Source organism: Furipterus horrens, unplaced genomic scaffold, assembly GCF_987537825.1.
Source record: "Furipterus horrens unplaced genomic scaffold, mFurHor1.1.pri manual_scaffold_3, whole genome shotgun sequence".
In the NCBI taxonomy this organism is placed as follows: Eukaryota; Metazoa; Chordata; class Mammalia; order Chiroptera; family Furipteridae; genus Furipterus; species Furipterus horrens.
This window is the reverse complement of record NW_028327173.1, coordinates 93,943,630-93,961,397: the sequence shown is the minus strand read 5'-3', so window position 1 is coordinate 93,961,397 and position 17,768 is coordinate 93,943,630. Positions and strand designations below refer to the sequence as shown.

The 17,768-nt window shown below is 39.1% G+C and overlaps 1 protein-coding gene across 2 annotated transcripts in view; it reads right to left on the bottom strand.

Annotated features, from left to right (window-relative positions):
* GCNT2 (glucosaminyl (N-acetyl) transferase 2 (I blood group)) overlaps positions 1–17,768 on the bottom strand; it is a 118,936-nt gene that overhangs the window by 7,215 nt on the left and 93,953 nt on the right. For both annotated transcript variants that reach the window (XM_090269872.1, XM_090269873.1), the window contains exon 2: positions 102–194. In XM_090269872.1, coding sequence (XP_090125998.1) covers positions 102–194 — 93 coding nt within the window. The remainder of the gene's footprint in view (positions 1–101; positions 195–17,768) is intronic.

Below are 17,768 nucleotides of genomic sequence, written 5' to 3'. Positions count from 1 at the left end.
CACAGATAGGTCTAAAGACCTCTGAGTTGTGTATCCCACAACTGCCTTCATACCAACACCAACAAGCAGTATGGACTCGAAGTGTGAAATGAATGCCTCACCATGGCAACCTCCATGTTTATCTTCCATGTCAATCCACTTGACAGCTCTGAGGTTACCAGTCCATGATGCATTTGGCATGGAGCCAGGAACACCTGCAATGTTGACAAAAAAGAAAAGCATAAATGAGAACCAAGAGAGAAGGGTGTCAATTTCATCAATTAACCCCACAAGTCATTTTCTTTCAGTACATTATCTTTCACATTTGATTTTTCATCATTGTTGTAAGACCCCAAAGGATTAGGACATGAATGGTTGGTGGTTATGAACCTGGTCTAGCCACCAGTAAAAATAATCTATTGATTTTTTTTTTCATAGTGTATGACCAAGCCTGTAAAGCAGAACTTAAGAAACACCAAAGTGTAAAACCAAAATATAGAAGAGAAAGTTTGGGAGTTTTCGTGTCTCAATTGCCTTTAATTAAACTTACTTTCAATGCCAATGTTAACTTTTTTAGGACTTTCCAGATGGCTTCTATCTTAAACTGAAAGCCCAGAAAACAGGCTAGTCTAGGTTCTTAGTACTTATAAGTGAGAGCAATTCCAGGATCACTCTTACATGAAGTTGCAATATTAGGCATACAGAAGAAAGACATCTTGTTCACTACATATAAAACTCATTAGCACACTATAGATTCTTTCTGTTTAAATACTTCTTGAACATTTTGTATTGACAAGCACTGTGCTGAGGACTAGGGACATAGAGAAACCAGGCATGATTCCTGATCACCCAATAAAGATGATGAATTATCTATCTCAAGGAATAGGTTTTGAACTTTGAGTTTTTCCTGTAAGATTGGTGTACAATGATCCATTCATCTTCTCTATTTCTTTCAGTTGGTCTTTGACCAAATGCTGTCGCGGACCTGTTTTGAAACATAAAGAATTGGTCTTAAAGGGGGGAGGGGAGTTTTAGGTTGTCATCTTCATAAGCAATGTTTCCCTAACTTGGCATTATTGATTGACAATTTGAGCTGGATAATTCTTTGCTGTAGATCCTGTCCTGTGCATTGCATGATGTTTAGCAGCACCCTTGGCCTCCACCTACTAGATACCACTAATACATACCCCCAACTGTGATCATTAAAAATGTCTTCAGGACTTCCAGTCAAGAAGGAGGCCTAGACAGACATACTGCATCTCTCTCCACAACTAAGAAGAAATACAACTACCTCAAAACTAGAGACAATCAGAAGTTCCAGAAAATCGAGCGGCATGGAAGTCCAACAAATAAAGATATAAAGAAGAAATGCTCATTCAGACAAGCAGGAAGTGCGGAGCTGGGGCAGAAAGAATGCAGTGCGGTGGCAGCAGTAGCGTGGCAGTGGCAGGTGACGAAAGTGCAGTAACACATTTTAAAAAGTTGAGAGGGACACCTGGGGAGTGCTCCCAGCACCAGATCAGACCGAACAGCTCACAGTTCCAGTACAGGGGAAAATAAAGACTCATTTCTTCTGACTGTGCAAACCAGTAGGGGTTGGGGTGGAGGAAGATACTGCTGGTCTCTCAGCAGAGTCCACTTGTTTAAAGGGCCCCACAGTCCTAGAACATTTGCAAACCCACCCACTCTGGGAATAACAGTCAGTGCAAGAGCTAGAGAGGTGCTGGTCCCATACAGAAATGGGAGAAGTGCTGGAAAAGGGGCAAGTGCTGAAACAGTGGCATTGTTCCCTCCAAGACCCCTCCCCACCACACAACACCACAACATGGTGAAACGGGTCACCCTGTACTGATGAACACCTAAGGCTCCGCCACTTACAACATAACAGGTGCGACAGCTCTACCTAAGACAAGAGGCAAACAAACACAGGAGCCTGTCAAGATGAGGGGACAGAGAAGTATGGTCCAAAAGAAGGAATGGATCAAGGTTCTAGTGGGAGAACTAAGCGACAAGAAGATAGCCAACCTCACAAACATGGAGATAGCTAACCTAACAGGTGCAGAACTCCAAACACTGGTGATAAAGATGCTCACAGACTTGACAGATATGCTTAAGTGTTGCAAATGCATAAGGGAAGAAGTGAAGGCTATGCTAAATAAAATGAAGGAAAATCCACACAAAACCAATGGTGAAGGAAAGAAAATCGGGGTTCAAATCAATGATTTGGAACATAAGGAAGAAAAAAACAGTCAACCAGTACAGAATGAGGAAACAAGAATTGAAAAAAACGAGGAGAGGCTTAGGAACCTCTGGGATAAATTTAAAGATGCCAACATCCAAATCATAGGGGTGCCAGAAGGAGAAGAGGAAGAGCAAGAAATTGAAAGCTTATGTGAAAAAAAATAAAGAAAAACTCTCCAAATTTGGTGAAGGAAATAGACATACAAGTGCAGGAAGCACAGAGAGTCCCAAACAAGCTAGACCCAAAGAGGACCAGCCAAGACACATCATCATTAAATGGCCAAAGATTAAAGATAAAGAGAGAGTCTTAAAATCGGCAACAGAAAAGAGTTACTGAAAACAAGATGGTGGAGGAGTAAGTGGAAGCTACACTAACTTCCTCCTAGAACTAGTCTGGATTTACAATGTAATTTTGGAGAAATCATCTGGAATAACCAACCGAACACCAGCTGGAGAGAAGTCTTATAACCACGGAGAGACAGAAAAGGCCGCTACATCACAACGTGACCGGTAGGGAGTGCGGAGACACGGAAGGGCTGGCTGGCGTCACACGGGTAGCAGCTGAAGGGACTGAGAAACAGCTCAGCAGCCGGGGATTCCCCCTGAGAAGGGCAGGGTCTAAACCCCCAGCTGAGCTTCCCAGCCTACAGCAACAGAGTGGAAAGTAAAATGGTATCCAGCTGAGAAAAGCGAAAAGCCACAGGGTTTCTTGCTAGCCGGAGAGAAACAGCTGGAGAAAAAAGAGCTCTTAAGCGGATCACATATGAAAATATTCTGCCCACACTTACCCTGGGCACAAGCACAGGGAAGGCAGAGAGGACTGGAAATGCTTGGGGAGAGTTTGGTGTGGTGGCTTTGAGGGGAGAGCTGGGGAAGCCGCCGGCCGGGTCCCAGTGCTGACTCATCCCCACACTGCAGGCAGACCATTCCCGGCCAAGTGGCGTCAGCCTGAGGGGAAGCAAAAGCCCTGCCTACGGGAATTAAGCTGCCACACCCTCGGTCCTTAAGCCTGACGGCTAATCACAGATTGAATAGATTAATAACTAAAGGAGTCAGACAAAGGCAGTAGATCCCTGGAAGTCTCCAACAGGCTGCCTAGGCCCAGACTGGTACAGGATCTGATGCCACCAGGGGCAGATCCAGGAAGTGCAGGTCATTCTAAGAAGCACCAACAAACAATAGGAGTCACAAAAATGGGGAGACAGAGAAACAACCCCCCAATCAAAAGGAAAGGTAGAGTCCCCAGAAAGAGTGCTAAATGAAATAGATGGGAGCCAACTATCAGATACGGAATTGAAAGCATGGATTATGGAAAAGCTCAATGAGCTCAGCAGAAACTACAAAGAACTCCAGAAAAACTACAGTGAACTCCAGAAGAACTATAAGGAACTTACTGAGAATTATACCAGCATCAAAAAGGACATGGAAGCTATCAATAAGAGCCAGGAGGAAATGAAGAATACGATCTCTGAATTGAAGAACACAGTAGAAGGAATTAAAAACAGGCTAGAGGAAGCAGAAGATCGGATCAGCGAGCTGGAGGACAACGTACACAAAAACTCACAGACAGTGCAACAAAATGAAAAAAGACTGAACAAGACTGAAGAGGCTCTAAGACAGCTGCAGGACAACATGAAACGTAATAATATCCATATCATAGGAATTCCAGAAGGAGAAGAAGAAGAGCAAGGGATAGAAAACCTCTTTGAAAAACTAATGACAGAAAACTTCCCTAACATGAGGAGAGAAAGAATCATGCAAGTCCAGGAAGCACAGAGGGTCCCAATGAAGATGAACCCCAACAGGCCCACTTCAAGACACATCATAATTAAAATGCCAACATTCAAAGACAAAGAGAGAATCCTAAAAGCAGCAAGAGAGAAACAACTAATAACATACAAGGGAGCTCCAATAAGGCTATCATCAGATTTCTCAGCAGAAACACTACCAGCCAGAAGGGAATGGCAAACTATATTCCAAGTAATGAAAAACAAAGGCCTACTACCAAGAATACTCTACCCAGCAAGGCTCTCATTCAAAATGGAAGGTGAAATAAGGAGTTTCCAAGACAAAAGAAGTCTAAAAGAATACATCTCCACCAAACCAGCAATGCAAGAGATGCTAAAGGGTCTGCTTTAAGAAGATGAAGAAACAGAGAGAGACAGAGAGGAACACGAGTACAAAGGGGGAAAATGACAATGAATAAGTACTGAAAGAAAGAAGGAACTTCTACCATTTGCAACAACATGATTGGAACTAGAGAGAATTATGCTTAGCGAAATAAACCAGGCAACAAAAGAAAATTACCTTATGCTATCACCTGTTACAGGAAACTAATGAACAACACAAACAAATGAGCAAAATTGAACCAGAGGTATGTAAACAAGGAATAAACTAACAGTAACAAAGGGGGAGATGGGAGAGAGAGAAGGGGTAAGAAGGGGAAGGGTCTAGTCAAAGAACATGTATAAATGACCCATGGACATGGACAACTGGGTGGAGACTGAATGTGGAAGAAGGGGGTGGGGGGCAAGGTGCAGGGAAGCAAGAGGGGGAAAAAAGTGAGACAACTGTAATGGAAAAACAAACAGAAAAATTTTTAGTGGGGGGAAAAAAATGCCTTGTAACTGGATGTCGTTCCGATAAGACAGTCCTACAGATTTAGAGACTTGTATGTGGGTTATGTTACGTAAATTAACATGTGTTTTCTGTTTTCAAAGGGCAGAAGCCTACGATCTCATTACCTGAGTGATTGTCTGTACGTTTAGGCCTCACTTAATCCTGTCTGCATTGCTGCCTCCTGAGACTCGATGGTTTGGCTGAACTAAGTGGCTGGGTTGGTGAAGAACGGGGTGGTCTGTGGGCTTCACTTTAAAACTGGTTTCTCTTTTCTATCCTAATGGCTTGGACAGAAAGAGCCCAGAGGCCTGAGAGTGGGGAAACCTAAACTATTTCCCTCAGCCCAAACTAAGTATAATGGGCAAAAGGGTTGTGGACAGGTGAGATGTACCTGGCATACCTTCCTCCAAAGAAGCCCTTCTTTTCCCTAATGTGGGACATTGAAAAATTAATACCTGTCTTTTGTCATCTAGTGGTTATGGATTGAATGATGTCCTTTAACCCTGTTGCCCCCAGAATACAACAAGGATGCCAGCCTGTTAAACCAAGCATGCCGTTGTCCAGAGACAGCCAACCAACCTGGAGTCTGCATGATCCTTCCCCTTGTGGGAAGGCCACCCTCCCCTCCACACCCCCACTCTTATTAGGGATTTCTTGACCCAAGGGTAGGTAGGACGACGACCATGTCCAGCTTGAAGCAGCTAGAGGAGCTCGAGACCTTCGTCCATTGTCCTTTATAAGATTGTAAAGGGTCTTAAGTCTGAGAGGGAGGGATTGTTATTTTTTATTGTTAAAATATTTAACTAATTAATTAATTATTTTTTAAAAAAAGAAGAAGAATATATGAAAGGGTGAGGCAGGAGAGCCTGTATGTACGACCCATGGGCATGGACTTGGGAAGGGGGGTGCTGGGCGGAGGGGAGCAAAGGGGAAAAAAAATGGAACTATTGTAACAATATAATCAATAAAATATACTTAAAAAAAAAAAAGAGTTACCTACAAAGGGTTGCCTTTATGACTATCAGCTGATTTCTCAAAAGAAACTTTGCAGGCAAGAAGGGACTGGCAAGAAGTATTCAGTGTGATAAAAAGCAAGGACCTACAACCAAGATTACTCTATCCAGCAAAGCTATCATTTAGAATGGAAGGGCAGATAAAGTGCTTCCATGACAAGATAAAGCTAAAGGAGTTCATCATCACTAAGTCATTATTATATGAAATATTAAAGAAACTTATTTAAGAAAAAGAAGATAAAAACTATGAACATTAAAATGACAACAAACTCACAACTATCAACACCTGAATCTTAAAATTAAAAACAATTTAAGCAAACAACCAGAACAGGAACAGAATCACAGGTATGGGGATCATTTGGAGGGTTATCAGCAGGGAGCAGGAAGGGTGAGAAATGGGGAAATGGTGCAGGGATTAAGAAGCATAATTGTTTTGTATAAAATAGACAGGGGGGAGTTAAGCATAATATAGGAAAGGGTGAAGCCACAGCACTTATATGCACGACACTTGGACGTGAACTAAGCGGGGGGTGGGGGGGGTTGCTGGAGGGCAGGGTGGGTACTGGGAAGAGGGGAGCAAACGGAAATGAAATTGGGACAACTGTAACAACATAAACAATAAAATATACTAAAAAAAAAAATGTCTTCAGGCATTGCCAAATATCCCCTAGGGGTACAAAACTGCCCTGTTTGAGAAACAGTGTGCTAAGCTACTTCAAATAACCATCTTCATCTCCTTAAAATTTGGATAGTTCCCAGAAATCAAAGGGTCCATTTAATCACATAGGGTAGTTATACCAAAAGATTTTCATTACTGGAAAAGGAGTATATAGGAATCTATGTAAATGCAACCAGAGGAAGAATAATTTACCTCAAAATAGCTGCAGCAATTTTCACCAGTGAGAAATTTAATCTGAACATAATTTTGATGTAACAGCACAACACAAGTGATATCTGTATTCAAATGGCAGTAGTCCTTTCTTATTAGACCTTAAATATTGATAAGATATACTGCAGTAGGCAGAATAATGGCTCCACTCTCCTGAACATACTCATGCACTTAAAGAAGTCTGTATCCTCATCCCTGGAACTTGAGAATATGTTGTGTTTTACATGGCAAAGGGTAATTAAGGTTGCTATTAGTTGACCTTAAACTAGGAAATAGGGAGAGTATCCAAGTGGGTCCAATGTAATCACATGGTCTTTAACAATAAAAGAGGCAGGAGAATTATCACATTTTTTGCGCTATGAAACACACCTGATCATAAGATGCACCTAGGTTTAAAGGAGGAAAACAAGAAAAAACAATATCCTAAACAAAATGGTGTACTAAAATATTTAATAAAATATAACAGAATAATATTTTAACCATGTAAAGTGAACAGCAGTCAACAGCAGTATTAAGAACCATCATCACTATCATTAACAAATGAGGAGAGACTTTAAGGTTCAAGTTCTCTTCTAGTTTTCTGGGAACCCCAAGAACTCATCATCACTAGTGTCAGAATTATGAGGGCCTTTAATAACAGGCATTGAAGGAGTTAAGAGGTATCACAAGTTTTAACAGTCACTGAGAATATCATTGTCCTAGTTAGAGGTTCTGGCGGACTACCCCCAGTACCTGTTATGGCTAGTGATACCCCTTAATCCCCTCAGTGCCTGTGTTACTACTAGAATAGTGACACCACCATAACTCCCTTTATATACTACAAACTTTAGCATTTATGGCTGCTCACCCAGATAATACCAGCCTTCTCACATAGAAATCCACCCATCTGCCTCTTGTGATTGGCAAAGCTTAAGACACAGTGATTGGTGATTGAAGGCAGTTCTACTGACACAGATCCCACCCAGTGTCAAAGACAATTGGCAATTGGCACTGTGCCTCATACCCATTATTAGCCTCAGCTGATTCGACAGGTCAGTGGTTGCCACTGGGAGTGTCAAGCATCTCTCTGCACTATCCCAGGTCCTGGGTTATGTGCAGAGGCAGATGGCAACTAACCAGATGCCCTGAGATTCAGCAGTAAAGTGGGACATTTAAGCGTCCCTAGAGGCTTCGCATGGGCCCACTACCTACTTCCTCTTCTAACAGCTGTCACCACCGCTGACAGGTCAGGTAATACACATCATGGTCTGTGATGCAATATTTGCTCCATAAGACACACAGACACTTCCCCCCACTTTGGGAGGGGGTGCGTCTTATGGAGCAAAAAACAGAGTAATTGGACTGGTGTGATGTGAGAACTCAACTCATCTGATTCAACTCATCTTTGCCATTTTAAGTGAAAAAAAAGGGCAAAGGAATGCAGGAGGTCTCTAGAAGATGGAAACAGTAAGGAAACAGATCCTGCCCAGACCCTACAGAAATAAACAGCCCTGTCAACAGCTTGATCTTAGCCTGGTGAGACCTACAGTACTCTATACATTTATGTTCTTTAAGCTAGTAAATTTGAGGGAAATTATTATAGTGGCAAATAAAATACTAAATAAAATACTAAATGCTAATGAGAAAAAGTGACCCAAGATGATGGTAATTTTTTCATAAGAAAAAAATTAGACACAACTAATATTTTTAAATAAGTTAAATTGGATAAAAATATTTCCTCTTTAAAAGCATTAACAATCTTCTGATCAAGATGACACCATAGGCAGACATGGTTTGCCTCTTTGCAACTAAAATATAGAACAACCATCACTCACCATCAGAAATCAAGTTGAATGAAAGTCTGACAACTACGGAATTTTAAAAAAATACCACATCCTCCCTGGCTGGTGTGGCTCAGTGGAATGAACATTGGCCTGTGAACCAAAGGGTCGCTGGTTTCATTCCCAGTCAGGGCACATACCTAGGTTATATATAAGCCAGGTCCCCTTTTGGATCGGGTGTGAGAGGCAACCACACATTGTTGCTTCTCTCCCTCTCTTTCTCCCTCCCTTCTCCTCTCTCTAAAAATAAATAAATAAAATCTTAAAAAACAAAAAAAACACAAAAAAACAAAAAAACACATCCATGCAGACAGGTACAAGGGGCATAGCCATGGAATGAGTTGGTACCCCACCCATGTGTGATGGATAAAAATTTGGGAGTGTCTCAGGGATCCAGAGCCAGGAAGATAAGTCCCCACAATTTCTGGCTGCAAAACCAGCAGGGATTGTGTCAGTGGAAGAAACTGCAGTTCCTTTAAAGAACCCTCACATGGACTCACCTACAAGACTCACTCCCTCTGAGCTCCAGCACTAGGGTAGCAGCTTGAAAGGCACCAGTGGCATACTGCATAAAAATGAAATGTCTGGCACCAAGGCAAAAAGACCCCATTGTCCCCTTTTCTAAACCCTCCCCACACAGCCATGGAGCTAGCAATCTGGTGCCATATCTGAGACTCCATCAACCTGACTGACACTGTTTGACCTGCCTTGGAGATCCCCAGAAACTCCTCTCCATTCATCTTATGGGCCCACCCAAGCTGCTTTTCCATATGAATGACTAGTCTTGGCTCATGCTGCACAACTTCCTAAATTCTCTCAAATGAGCAACAGCTGGCCTCAGTGAGCCTCAAGCCCAGCACTAGCAGCAACCAGACTAGATTCACAGCTGGGCTTCACACCTGGGAATCTCCAAGCCCAGCACAAGTAGCAACCATCTCAGATTGCTTTATAGCTCAGGCAGGGGTGCCCTGGGCAAAACACAGGTGAGGGCTGACCTTGGCCTGCACCATCTAGGAAACCCCAGGCCCTGCACACCCAGTGGACAGCCATAGACCACACTGGAGCACCATCATCCTGCCCCTGCACAGCTGATCCTCCATGGAGGATGGAGATTGGTGGTAAGGGGTCTCCGCCAAACCTTGGAGCTGACTGGCCTGTGTAAATCTCTCCCATTGATCTGCCAACAGCAACCAAGGCTCAACTACAAGTGGAGGGTGTACTTAGCCCACACAAAGTGCACATGTTGAATACCCAGGTTGAGTGATAGGGGAGGCTGTGTCACTAGACCCTATGGCACACATACTACATTAGGCCACACTATCAAGACAGGGAGTTAAAGCAGCTCTACTGAATACATGGAAACAAACACAGGGAGGCTCCCAAAATGAGGAGACAAAGAAATATGACCCAAATGTAAAAACAGATCAGAACTCCAAAAAAAAAAAAAAAAAAAAAAGAGCTAAACAAAATTAAGATAAGCAATCTATCAGATGCAGACTCAAAAACAATGTTTATAAGGATGCTCAAGGAATTTAGTGAGGATCTCAGCAGCAAATTAAAAAAAAAAAAAAAGATCCAGGCAGAAACAAAGGATATACTAATTGACATAAACAATTTACAGGAAAACAACAGTAGAGTGGATGAAGCCAACAATCAAATCAATGATTTGGAACATAAGGAAGAAAAAAACAACCAATCAGAACAATAAGAAGAAAGAATCCAAAAAGATGAGGCTAGTATAAGCAGCCTCTGAGACAACATCAAGCATTACAACAACATTGGCATCATAGGGGTGCCAGAAGAAGAAAAAGAGCAAGAAATTGGAAATCTACTTGAAAAAATAATAAAAGAAAACTCCCCTAGTTTGGTGAAGGAAATAGACATGCAAGTTCAGGAAGCACAGAGAGTCTCAAACAAGATGGATGTAAAGAGGCCCACTCCAAGACACATCATAATTAAAATATCAAAAGTTAAAGACTGAATCTTAAAAGCAGCAAGTAAAAAGTATTTAGTTATCTGCAGGGGAGTTCCCATAAAACTGTAGCTGATTTCTCAAAAGAAACTTTGCAGGCTAGAAGGGATTTGCAAGAAATATTCAAAGTCATGAAAAACTGGGACCTACAGCCAAGATTGCTCTATCCAGCAAAGCTATCACTTAGAATGGAAGGGTAGAAAAGGAGCTTCTCATCACAAAAATACTAAAGGAGTTCATCATCACCAAACCATTATTATATGAAATGTTGAAAGGACTTATTTAAGAAAAAAAAGAAGCTCAAAAGTATGAACAATAAATGGCTAATATACCTATCTATCAACAACTAAATCTAAAAAACAAACTAAACAAACAAGAAGAACAGAGACAGAATCATGGATACAGAGAGCGTTTTGATGGCTGCCAGTTGGGAGTGGGGTGTGGGGAAGTGGGTGAGGAGGTGAGGCGATTAAGAAGTACAAATAGATAGTGGCAGAATAGACATGGGGGTGTAAAGCACAGTAAAGGAAATGGAGTAGCCAAAGAACTCATACACATGACCCATGGTTAGGATCAATGGTGCAGGCATTGCCTGAGGGAGCAAGGGGCGCTGGGTGGAGGTAGGCAAAAAGGGAAAAACCAGGACAACTGTAATAGCATAATCAACTAAATATAATTAAAAAATAAAAACATAAACAAAAATATATTCATTTTCAGAAGGAAAAAAAGCTCTGTTCTTTTGCCCTGAATCACATGATAAATTATATGGTGATCTAAATCCAGAATTGTACTAAGGTTTTTCAATTAAAATTAAATTCTGCACAACTTTCCTGTAAGGATAGAATGAGTCTTTACACTTAAGGACTCTGTACAAGTCAGGATTCTTCTTTTCTTGCTGTCAAACTTGAAAACTTTGTTTATACATGTTGAGTATTTGAGAAAAGTGCTATTTATTAAGCAATATGTCCTCCCACTGCTTTGATTTGCATTCAATACTTTAAAAATTTATTTATGTGCTTGCCTATCCCTGAAATAGCTTATTTATTTGGTTCACAGAACACATTAGAAAAAAAAAATTAGAATAAAACTTGCCTTGGTTAGGTTGGGGTGGGTAGAGGACAGTCTGGAAAACAAAGAGGTAATTTAGTATATTTATTTATGTCAGCCAGATTAGATTAATAATTTGATTAAATAGCTACAGCAGAAAACTGTGAATAAAACAGTGCCTCATGAAAAGTCCCTTACATTCTTAAATGATTGCATGTTTAAAAGTACAAGATATTTTTCTTCCTGCCTTTCTCATTAACATTGATCAACACAAACTGATTCTGACTCAGAATCACATTCCCTATTCTAGAGATAAGATAGTGACATTCATAATTAATTACTGGTGTCTTTAAACTAAACACATAATGTCTGTTAACCTCATGCTAATAAAATTTCAAGCTTCAGCTTCTATACTTTGATGACAAATCTCAAAATTTGTTTAAATATTCACATTTGTGCATAAAAATGACATTTTTTTGAAGCAGAAGCAGGGAGAGAATCAAACACAAAGTTGAATTCTACTTTGTATCTTTTCGCAAAGAATGCTGAGACAGAAATATCTGGCAGAAATGGGCATAAAGCCTTGCTTTTTGAACATGGTTCTTAGACAGGAAACTTCTTATGGGAGCCTATTAGAAATGCAGAATCTCAGGCTCCTCCCAGACTTCCTGCACCAGAATCAGCATTTCCACAAGTTTTCCACAGGATTCCTAGGCAATTCTAAGTCTGAGAGGGTCTGGGTGAAATATGCTGTGAAGAGGACACAGCTCTTTTCCTCCTCTTCTTGTCCTTCTCTTAGAACTTCATCAAGTTTCCAGGTTACACATATACCCTATAACTGCCTTCCTAGAATCTTGACAGTCAATAATAATAAAAACAGCAACAAAAATAATACAGTTATCTAATCCAGTATTTTAAAACATCTTATTCTCCATCAAATTTTACTGTTATGAAGAAATCTGCTGGTATATGGTTTTATATCCTTTGATGAATATAACAAACTTGACCCAACTACAGGAATATATTGAATACATGCATTTTAATAGACCTATCAAATCAGCTCTGAAGATAATCCGCCCCGCTGTTATGGGGGGAAGACTTGTTGAGTAGAAGAGGCCAGTCCTCACAATGCCCTTAATGTCACAGCATTTGGCCCTCAGGAAATACTAGATTAATGTTAAAGGAACAAATCAGTAATGGCACAAAGGGTTGTCCCAGCAAGTCAGTTTTTAGTGTTGATGGTGAGAACCACTCAGCTACTCTGTGGATCGGACAGGCCTGGTTGTTGCTTTTGTTTCCAAATAGGCCACTGTAATTTATGGTGAAATAATGTTTTACTTTTCAATATTAAATTATTTCTTCTACCCTTTTAGAAAGGGCCAACCTGTACCAACTTGCCCTCTGGCAATAGCCTACGTGGCCATCAATCATCTGTCTACTCCCCACATTTGTCCTGCCTGGTACAATGAACTTAGGAGGGAGATAAACACTTAAGACTTCTGGTGACAGGTCAATTCAAATATTGTGTGGGCCTCACTTGGTTGTTATTTTGAAGAGATAATGGCAAGCAAAAGAGTGAATAGATTAAATGTATAGTGTATCCATTGTTCAGTAAGTAATTTAATTTGGCTTGAATTAAAAGATACACGGAGACCCCAAAGCTACCGATCCCACCACCTGTGCTAACATCCAATTGTTCCTTCTATTCCATGCAAGCATCTACTAGTGTTCCCTGTTTTTCTTTGAGACATTTACCTTCATCGAACCCCCCAGATGGAACAGACACTGGCTGTGGAATTGGAGAACTTAGTTCTCATCCTAGCTTTGTCATTAACCAGCTCTGTATCCTTGTATATCATTTAATGTCACTCAGGCTCACCTTTCAAATGAAGTAGGTAGATTACATCAGTGGTTTTTTAACCTTTCAGACTGCAAACCACCATCACACACACAAAGTACAGATAAAAGCTTTACAAAATAACTCAGGCTTATTACATGTGATGCACTTGCTTATTTTACATTATTTTCTGGTCTAGCCTCATGTTAAAAAATCTAGACAAGACCTACTAAAGTGGTTTCTGGATCCACTAATGGGATGCAACTACTATTTTAAAAATACTGGACTAGATAACTGTATTATTTTTGTTGTTGTTTTTATTATTATTGACTGTCAAGATTCTAGGAACGTAGTTATGGGGTACAGTATTCCCTCACTTATCGTGGGTATTATGTTCTAGACCCCCCTGTGATAGGTAAAAATCCGCGAAGTAGGAATTTTACATTTATTTTAATATTTATATGTATTTTAAGGCTTTATAAACCCTTCCCACACACTTATAAACCATTCCCAGTCCTTTATTAACCTTTCCCGCTCCCTTATTAACCTTTTCCACACTTTTATACACACTACTTATGTTCTTAAATATATTCTACACTCTTAAACCTATATAACTTTAACAACATATGTATACAGTACTGCAAAATCCCGCGATATAGTGAAAAATCTGTGATAAATAATTAAATATAGTATATTTTTAAATCCCACAATACAGTGAGGCCGCGATAAGTGAACCGTGATATAGAGAGGGCTACTGTATAAGGTTTATTTATATTGACTTGACTTTCTTCTTATTGTTCTTATACAGTGTGGCCCTCATTTGGGGAGACATAAATCTGGTAACAAATTCCACCAATTGCTTATTATTTAGGCTTAGATATGTACTTTTTAACTTATTAAATAATTTTGGCTTTTTCAAAAGATTTTATTTCTTTACTTTTTAGAGAGGGCAAGGGAAGAAGAAAAAGAGGAAGAGAAATAATGTGCAAGAGCTACACCGATTGGTTGCCTATTGCACACCCCTGACTGGAAACCTGGCCCATAATGCAGGCATGTGCCCTGACTGCAAATTAAACCGGCAACCTTTCGGTTCATGGGCTGGTGCTCAATCCACTGAGCCACACCAGCTATGGCAAGAATTTTGTTTTTAAATGTCAAAAGTCAATGCTGATGTCAGTTTATTGAAAGGGATCTTCTCACAATTTAATGGTGGTGCTATAAATTGGTACAACTCTGGAAAATCAATTTGAAAACAAGGTAGGAAAAAGCACCAAAATTGTCAGTTTCTTTTGAATTTTTAAACCAATAGTTTCATAATAAGCTAAGGAAATAATTCCTTTATCTTTTTTACTGCATTTATTGGAGTGACACTAGTTAACAAAGTTATACAGGTTGCATGTGTACAACTCTACAACACATCATCTGTACACTGTTGGTGGGAATGTAGATTGATGCAGCCACTGTGGAAAGCAGTATGGAGTAACCTCAAAAAATTAAAAATGAAACTGCCTATGACTCAGTGATCTAATTCTGGGAATTTATCTGAACATGAAACACAAAACACTAACTTGAAAGAATATATAACCTAGCCCCACACCCAACAGCTGTCAGCCTTCTCTCTATCTGAGTCTGTCTCTATTTTCTTGTTAATTCAGTTTGTTCATTAGATTCCACATATGAGTGAAATCATATGGTATTTGTCTTTCACTGATTGGCTTATTTCACTTAGTATAATGCTCTCCAGGTGTATCCATGCTGTTGCAAATGTTAAGATTTCCTTCTTTTTTTTATGGTTGAGTAGTATTCCATTGTATAAATGTAGCATAGCTTTTTTATCCACTCATCTACTGATGGGTACATGGGCTGCTTCCAAATCTTGGCCATTGTAAATAACACTGCAATGAACATAGGGTGCTTATGTTCTTTCAAGTTGGTGTTTTGGGTTTCTTCAGATAAATTCCCAGAAGTGGAATCAATAGGTCATAGGCAGTTCCATTTTAATTTTTTGAGATTACTCCATACTGCTTTCCACAGTGACTGCACCAGTCTGCATTCCCACCAACAGTGTATGAGAGTTCTCTTTTCTCCACTTCATCATCAACATTTGTTTTTTGTTGACTTATTGATGATAGCCATTCTGACAGGTGTGAGGTGCTAGTTTTAATTTGCATTTCTTTGATGATTAGTGACATTTGGCATCTTTTTATGTCTATCAGCCATCTGTATGTTCTCCTTGGAGAAGTGTCTATTCGGTTCTTTAGCCCATTTTTTAATTGGACTGTTTTGTTTTTTTGGTGTTGAGCTGTTTAAGTTCTTTATAAATTTTTGATATTAATCCCTTATCAGAGGTATCAGCAAATATGTTCTTCAATTCAGTGGGTTGTATTTTGATTTTATTGATGTTCTCCTTTGCTATTCAAAAACTTTTTAGTTTGATTTAGTCCCATTTATTTTTCTTTTGTTTCCCTGGTCCGAGGAGATATATCAGAAAAAATATTACTATGGCAATATCCAAGATTTTACTGGCTATGTTTTCTTCTAATATTTTTATGGTTTTGAGTCTAATATCTAAGTCTTCAATCCATTTGTGTATGGTGTATGAAGGTGGTCTAATTTCATTTTTTTGCACATATCTGTCCAATATTCCCAACACTATATATTGAATAGATTATCTTTACCCCATTGTATGTTTTTGCCTCCTTTGTCAAATATTAGTTGACTGTAAAGGCATGAATTTATTTCTTGGCTCTCTAATCTGTTCCATTGAGCTAGATGTCTATCTATATGTCAGTGCCTTTCTGTTTTGATTAATATGGCCTTGTAGTATAGCTTGATATCAGGTAGCATGATTCCTCCAACTTTCTCCTTTCTCAAGATTGCTGTTGCTCTTTGGGGTCTTTTGTAGTTCCATATAAGGTATTGGAATATTTGTTCTAGTTCTGTGAAATATGCCATTGGTATCTTGATAGAAATTGCATTGAATCTATAGATTACTTTGGGTAGTATGGACATTTTAAAGATGTTAGTTTTTCCTATCCATAAACAAAATATGTGCTTCTACTTATTTGTATATTTTTCTTTTTTCTTTTCTTTTTTTTTTTTTTTGCACCGCCAGTAATTCTATTTGTATACTTTTCAATTTCTTTCTTCAGTGTCTCATCATTTTCCTTTCCAAGTACAGGTCTTTTACATCCTTGGTTAAATTTATTCCTAGGTATTTTATTCTTTTTGAAGCAATTATGAATGGGATGGTTTTCTTAGTTTCCCTTTCTGATAGTTTATTATTGGTGCATAAAAATGCACTAATTTCTGGATATTTATTTTACATCCTAATACTTTACTGAATTCATTTATCAGTTCCAGTAGATTTTTAGTGGAATCCCTAGGGTTTTCTATGTAGAGTAATGTGCCATCTGCAAATAATGAGTTTCATTTTTTCCTTTCCAATTTGGATTTTTTATTTCTTTCCCTTGTCTGATTGCTGTGGCTAGGATTTCCAGTATTATGTTGAATAAGTGTGGTGAAAACAGACATCCCTATCTTGTTCCCAATCTTAAGGGAAATACTTATAGTTTTTGCCTATTGTGTATGGTGTTGGCTGTCGGTTTGTCATTCATGGCCTCCATTATGCTGAGATATGTTCTCTCTATTCCTTCTTTGCTGAGAATTTTTATCATAAATGGATACTGGATTTTATCAAATGCTATGTTCATCTATTAATATGATCATGTAGTTATTATCTTCAATTTTGTTTCTGTGGTGTACTCCATTTATTGATTTGTGGGTATTGTATCAACCTTGCATCCACAGAATTACACTTGATCACAATGTTTGATATTTTTAATGGATTGCTGGGTCTGCTTTGCTAATATTGCATTGAGGATTTTAGCACTAGTGTTCATTAGGGATATTGTCCTATAAATTTCTTTTTTTGTTGTATATTTATCTACTTTTGTAATTAAAATAATACCGGCCTCATAAAATGAGCATAGGAGTCTTCCACCCTCTTGAATTTTTTTGTAATATTTTGAGAAGAATAGGTATTAGTTCTTCTTTGCATGTTTGATAAAATTCATCCATGAAACCATTGGTTCAGGACTTTTATTGTTGGGAATTATTTAATTACTGCTTCAGTTTTAGTAGTTGTAATCTGTCTATTCAAATTCTCTGATACTTCCTGATTCATTTTTGGAAGATTGTATGTTTCTAGGCATTTATCTATTTCCTCCATGTCCAATTTGTTGGCATATAGTTGTTTGTAATACTGTCTTACAACCCTTTGTATTTCTTTGTTGTCAGTTGTTACTTCTCTTTCATTTTTAATTTTATTTATTTGGGTCTTCTCTCTTTT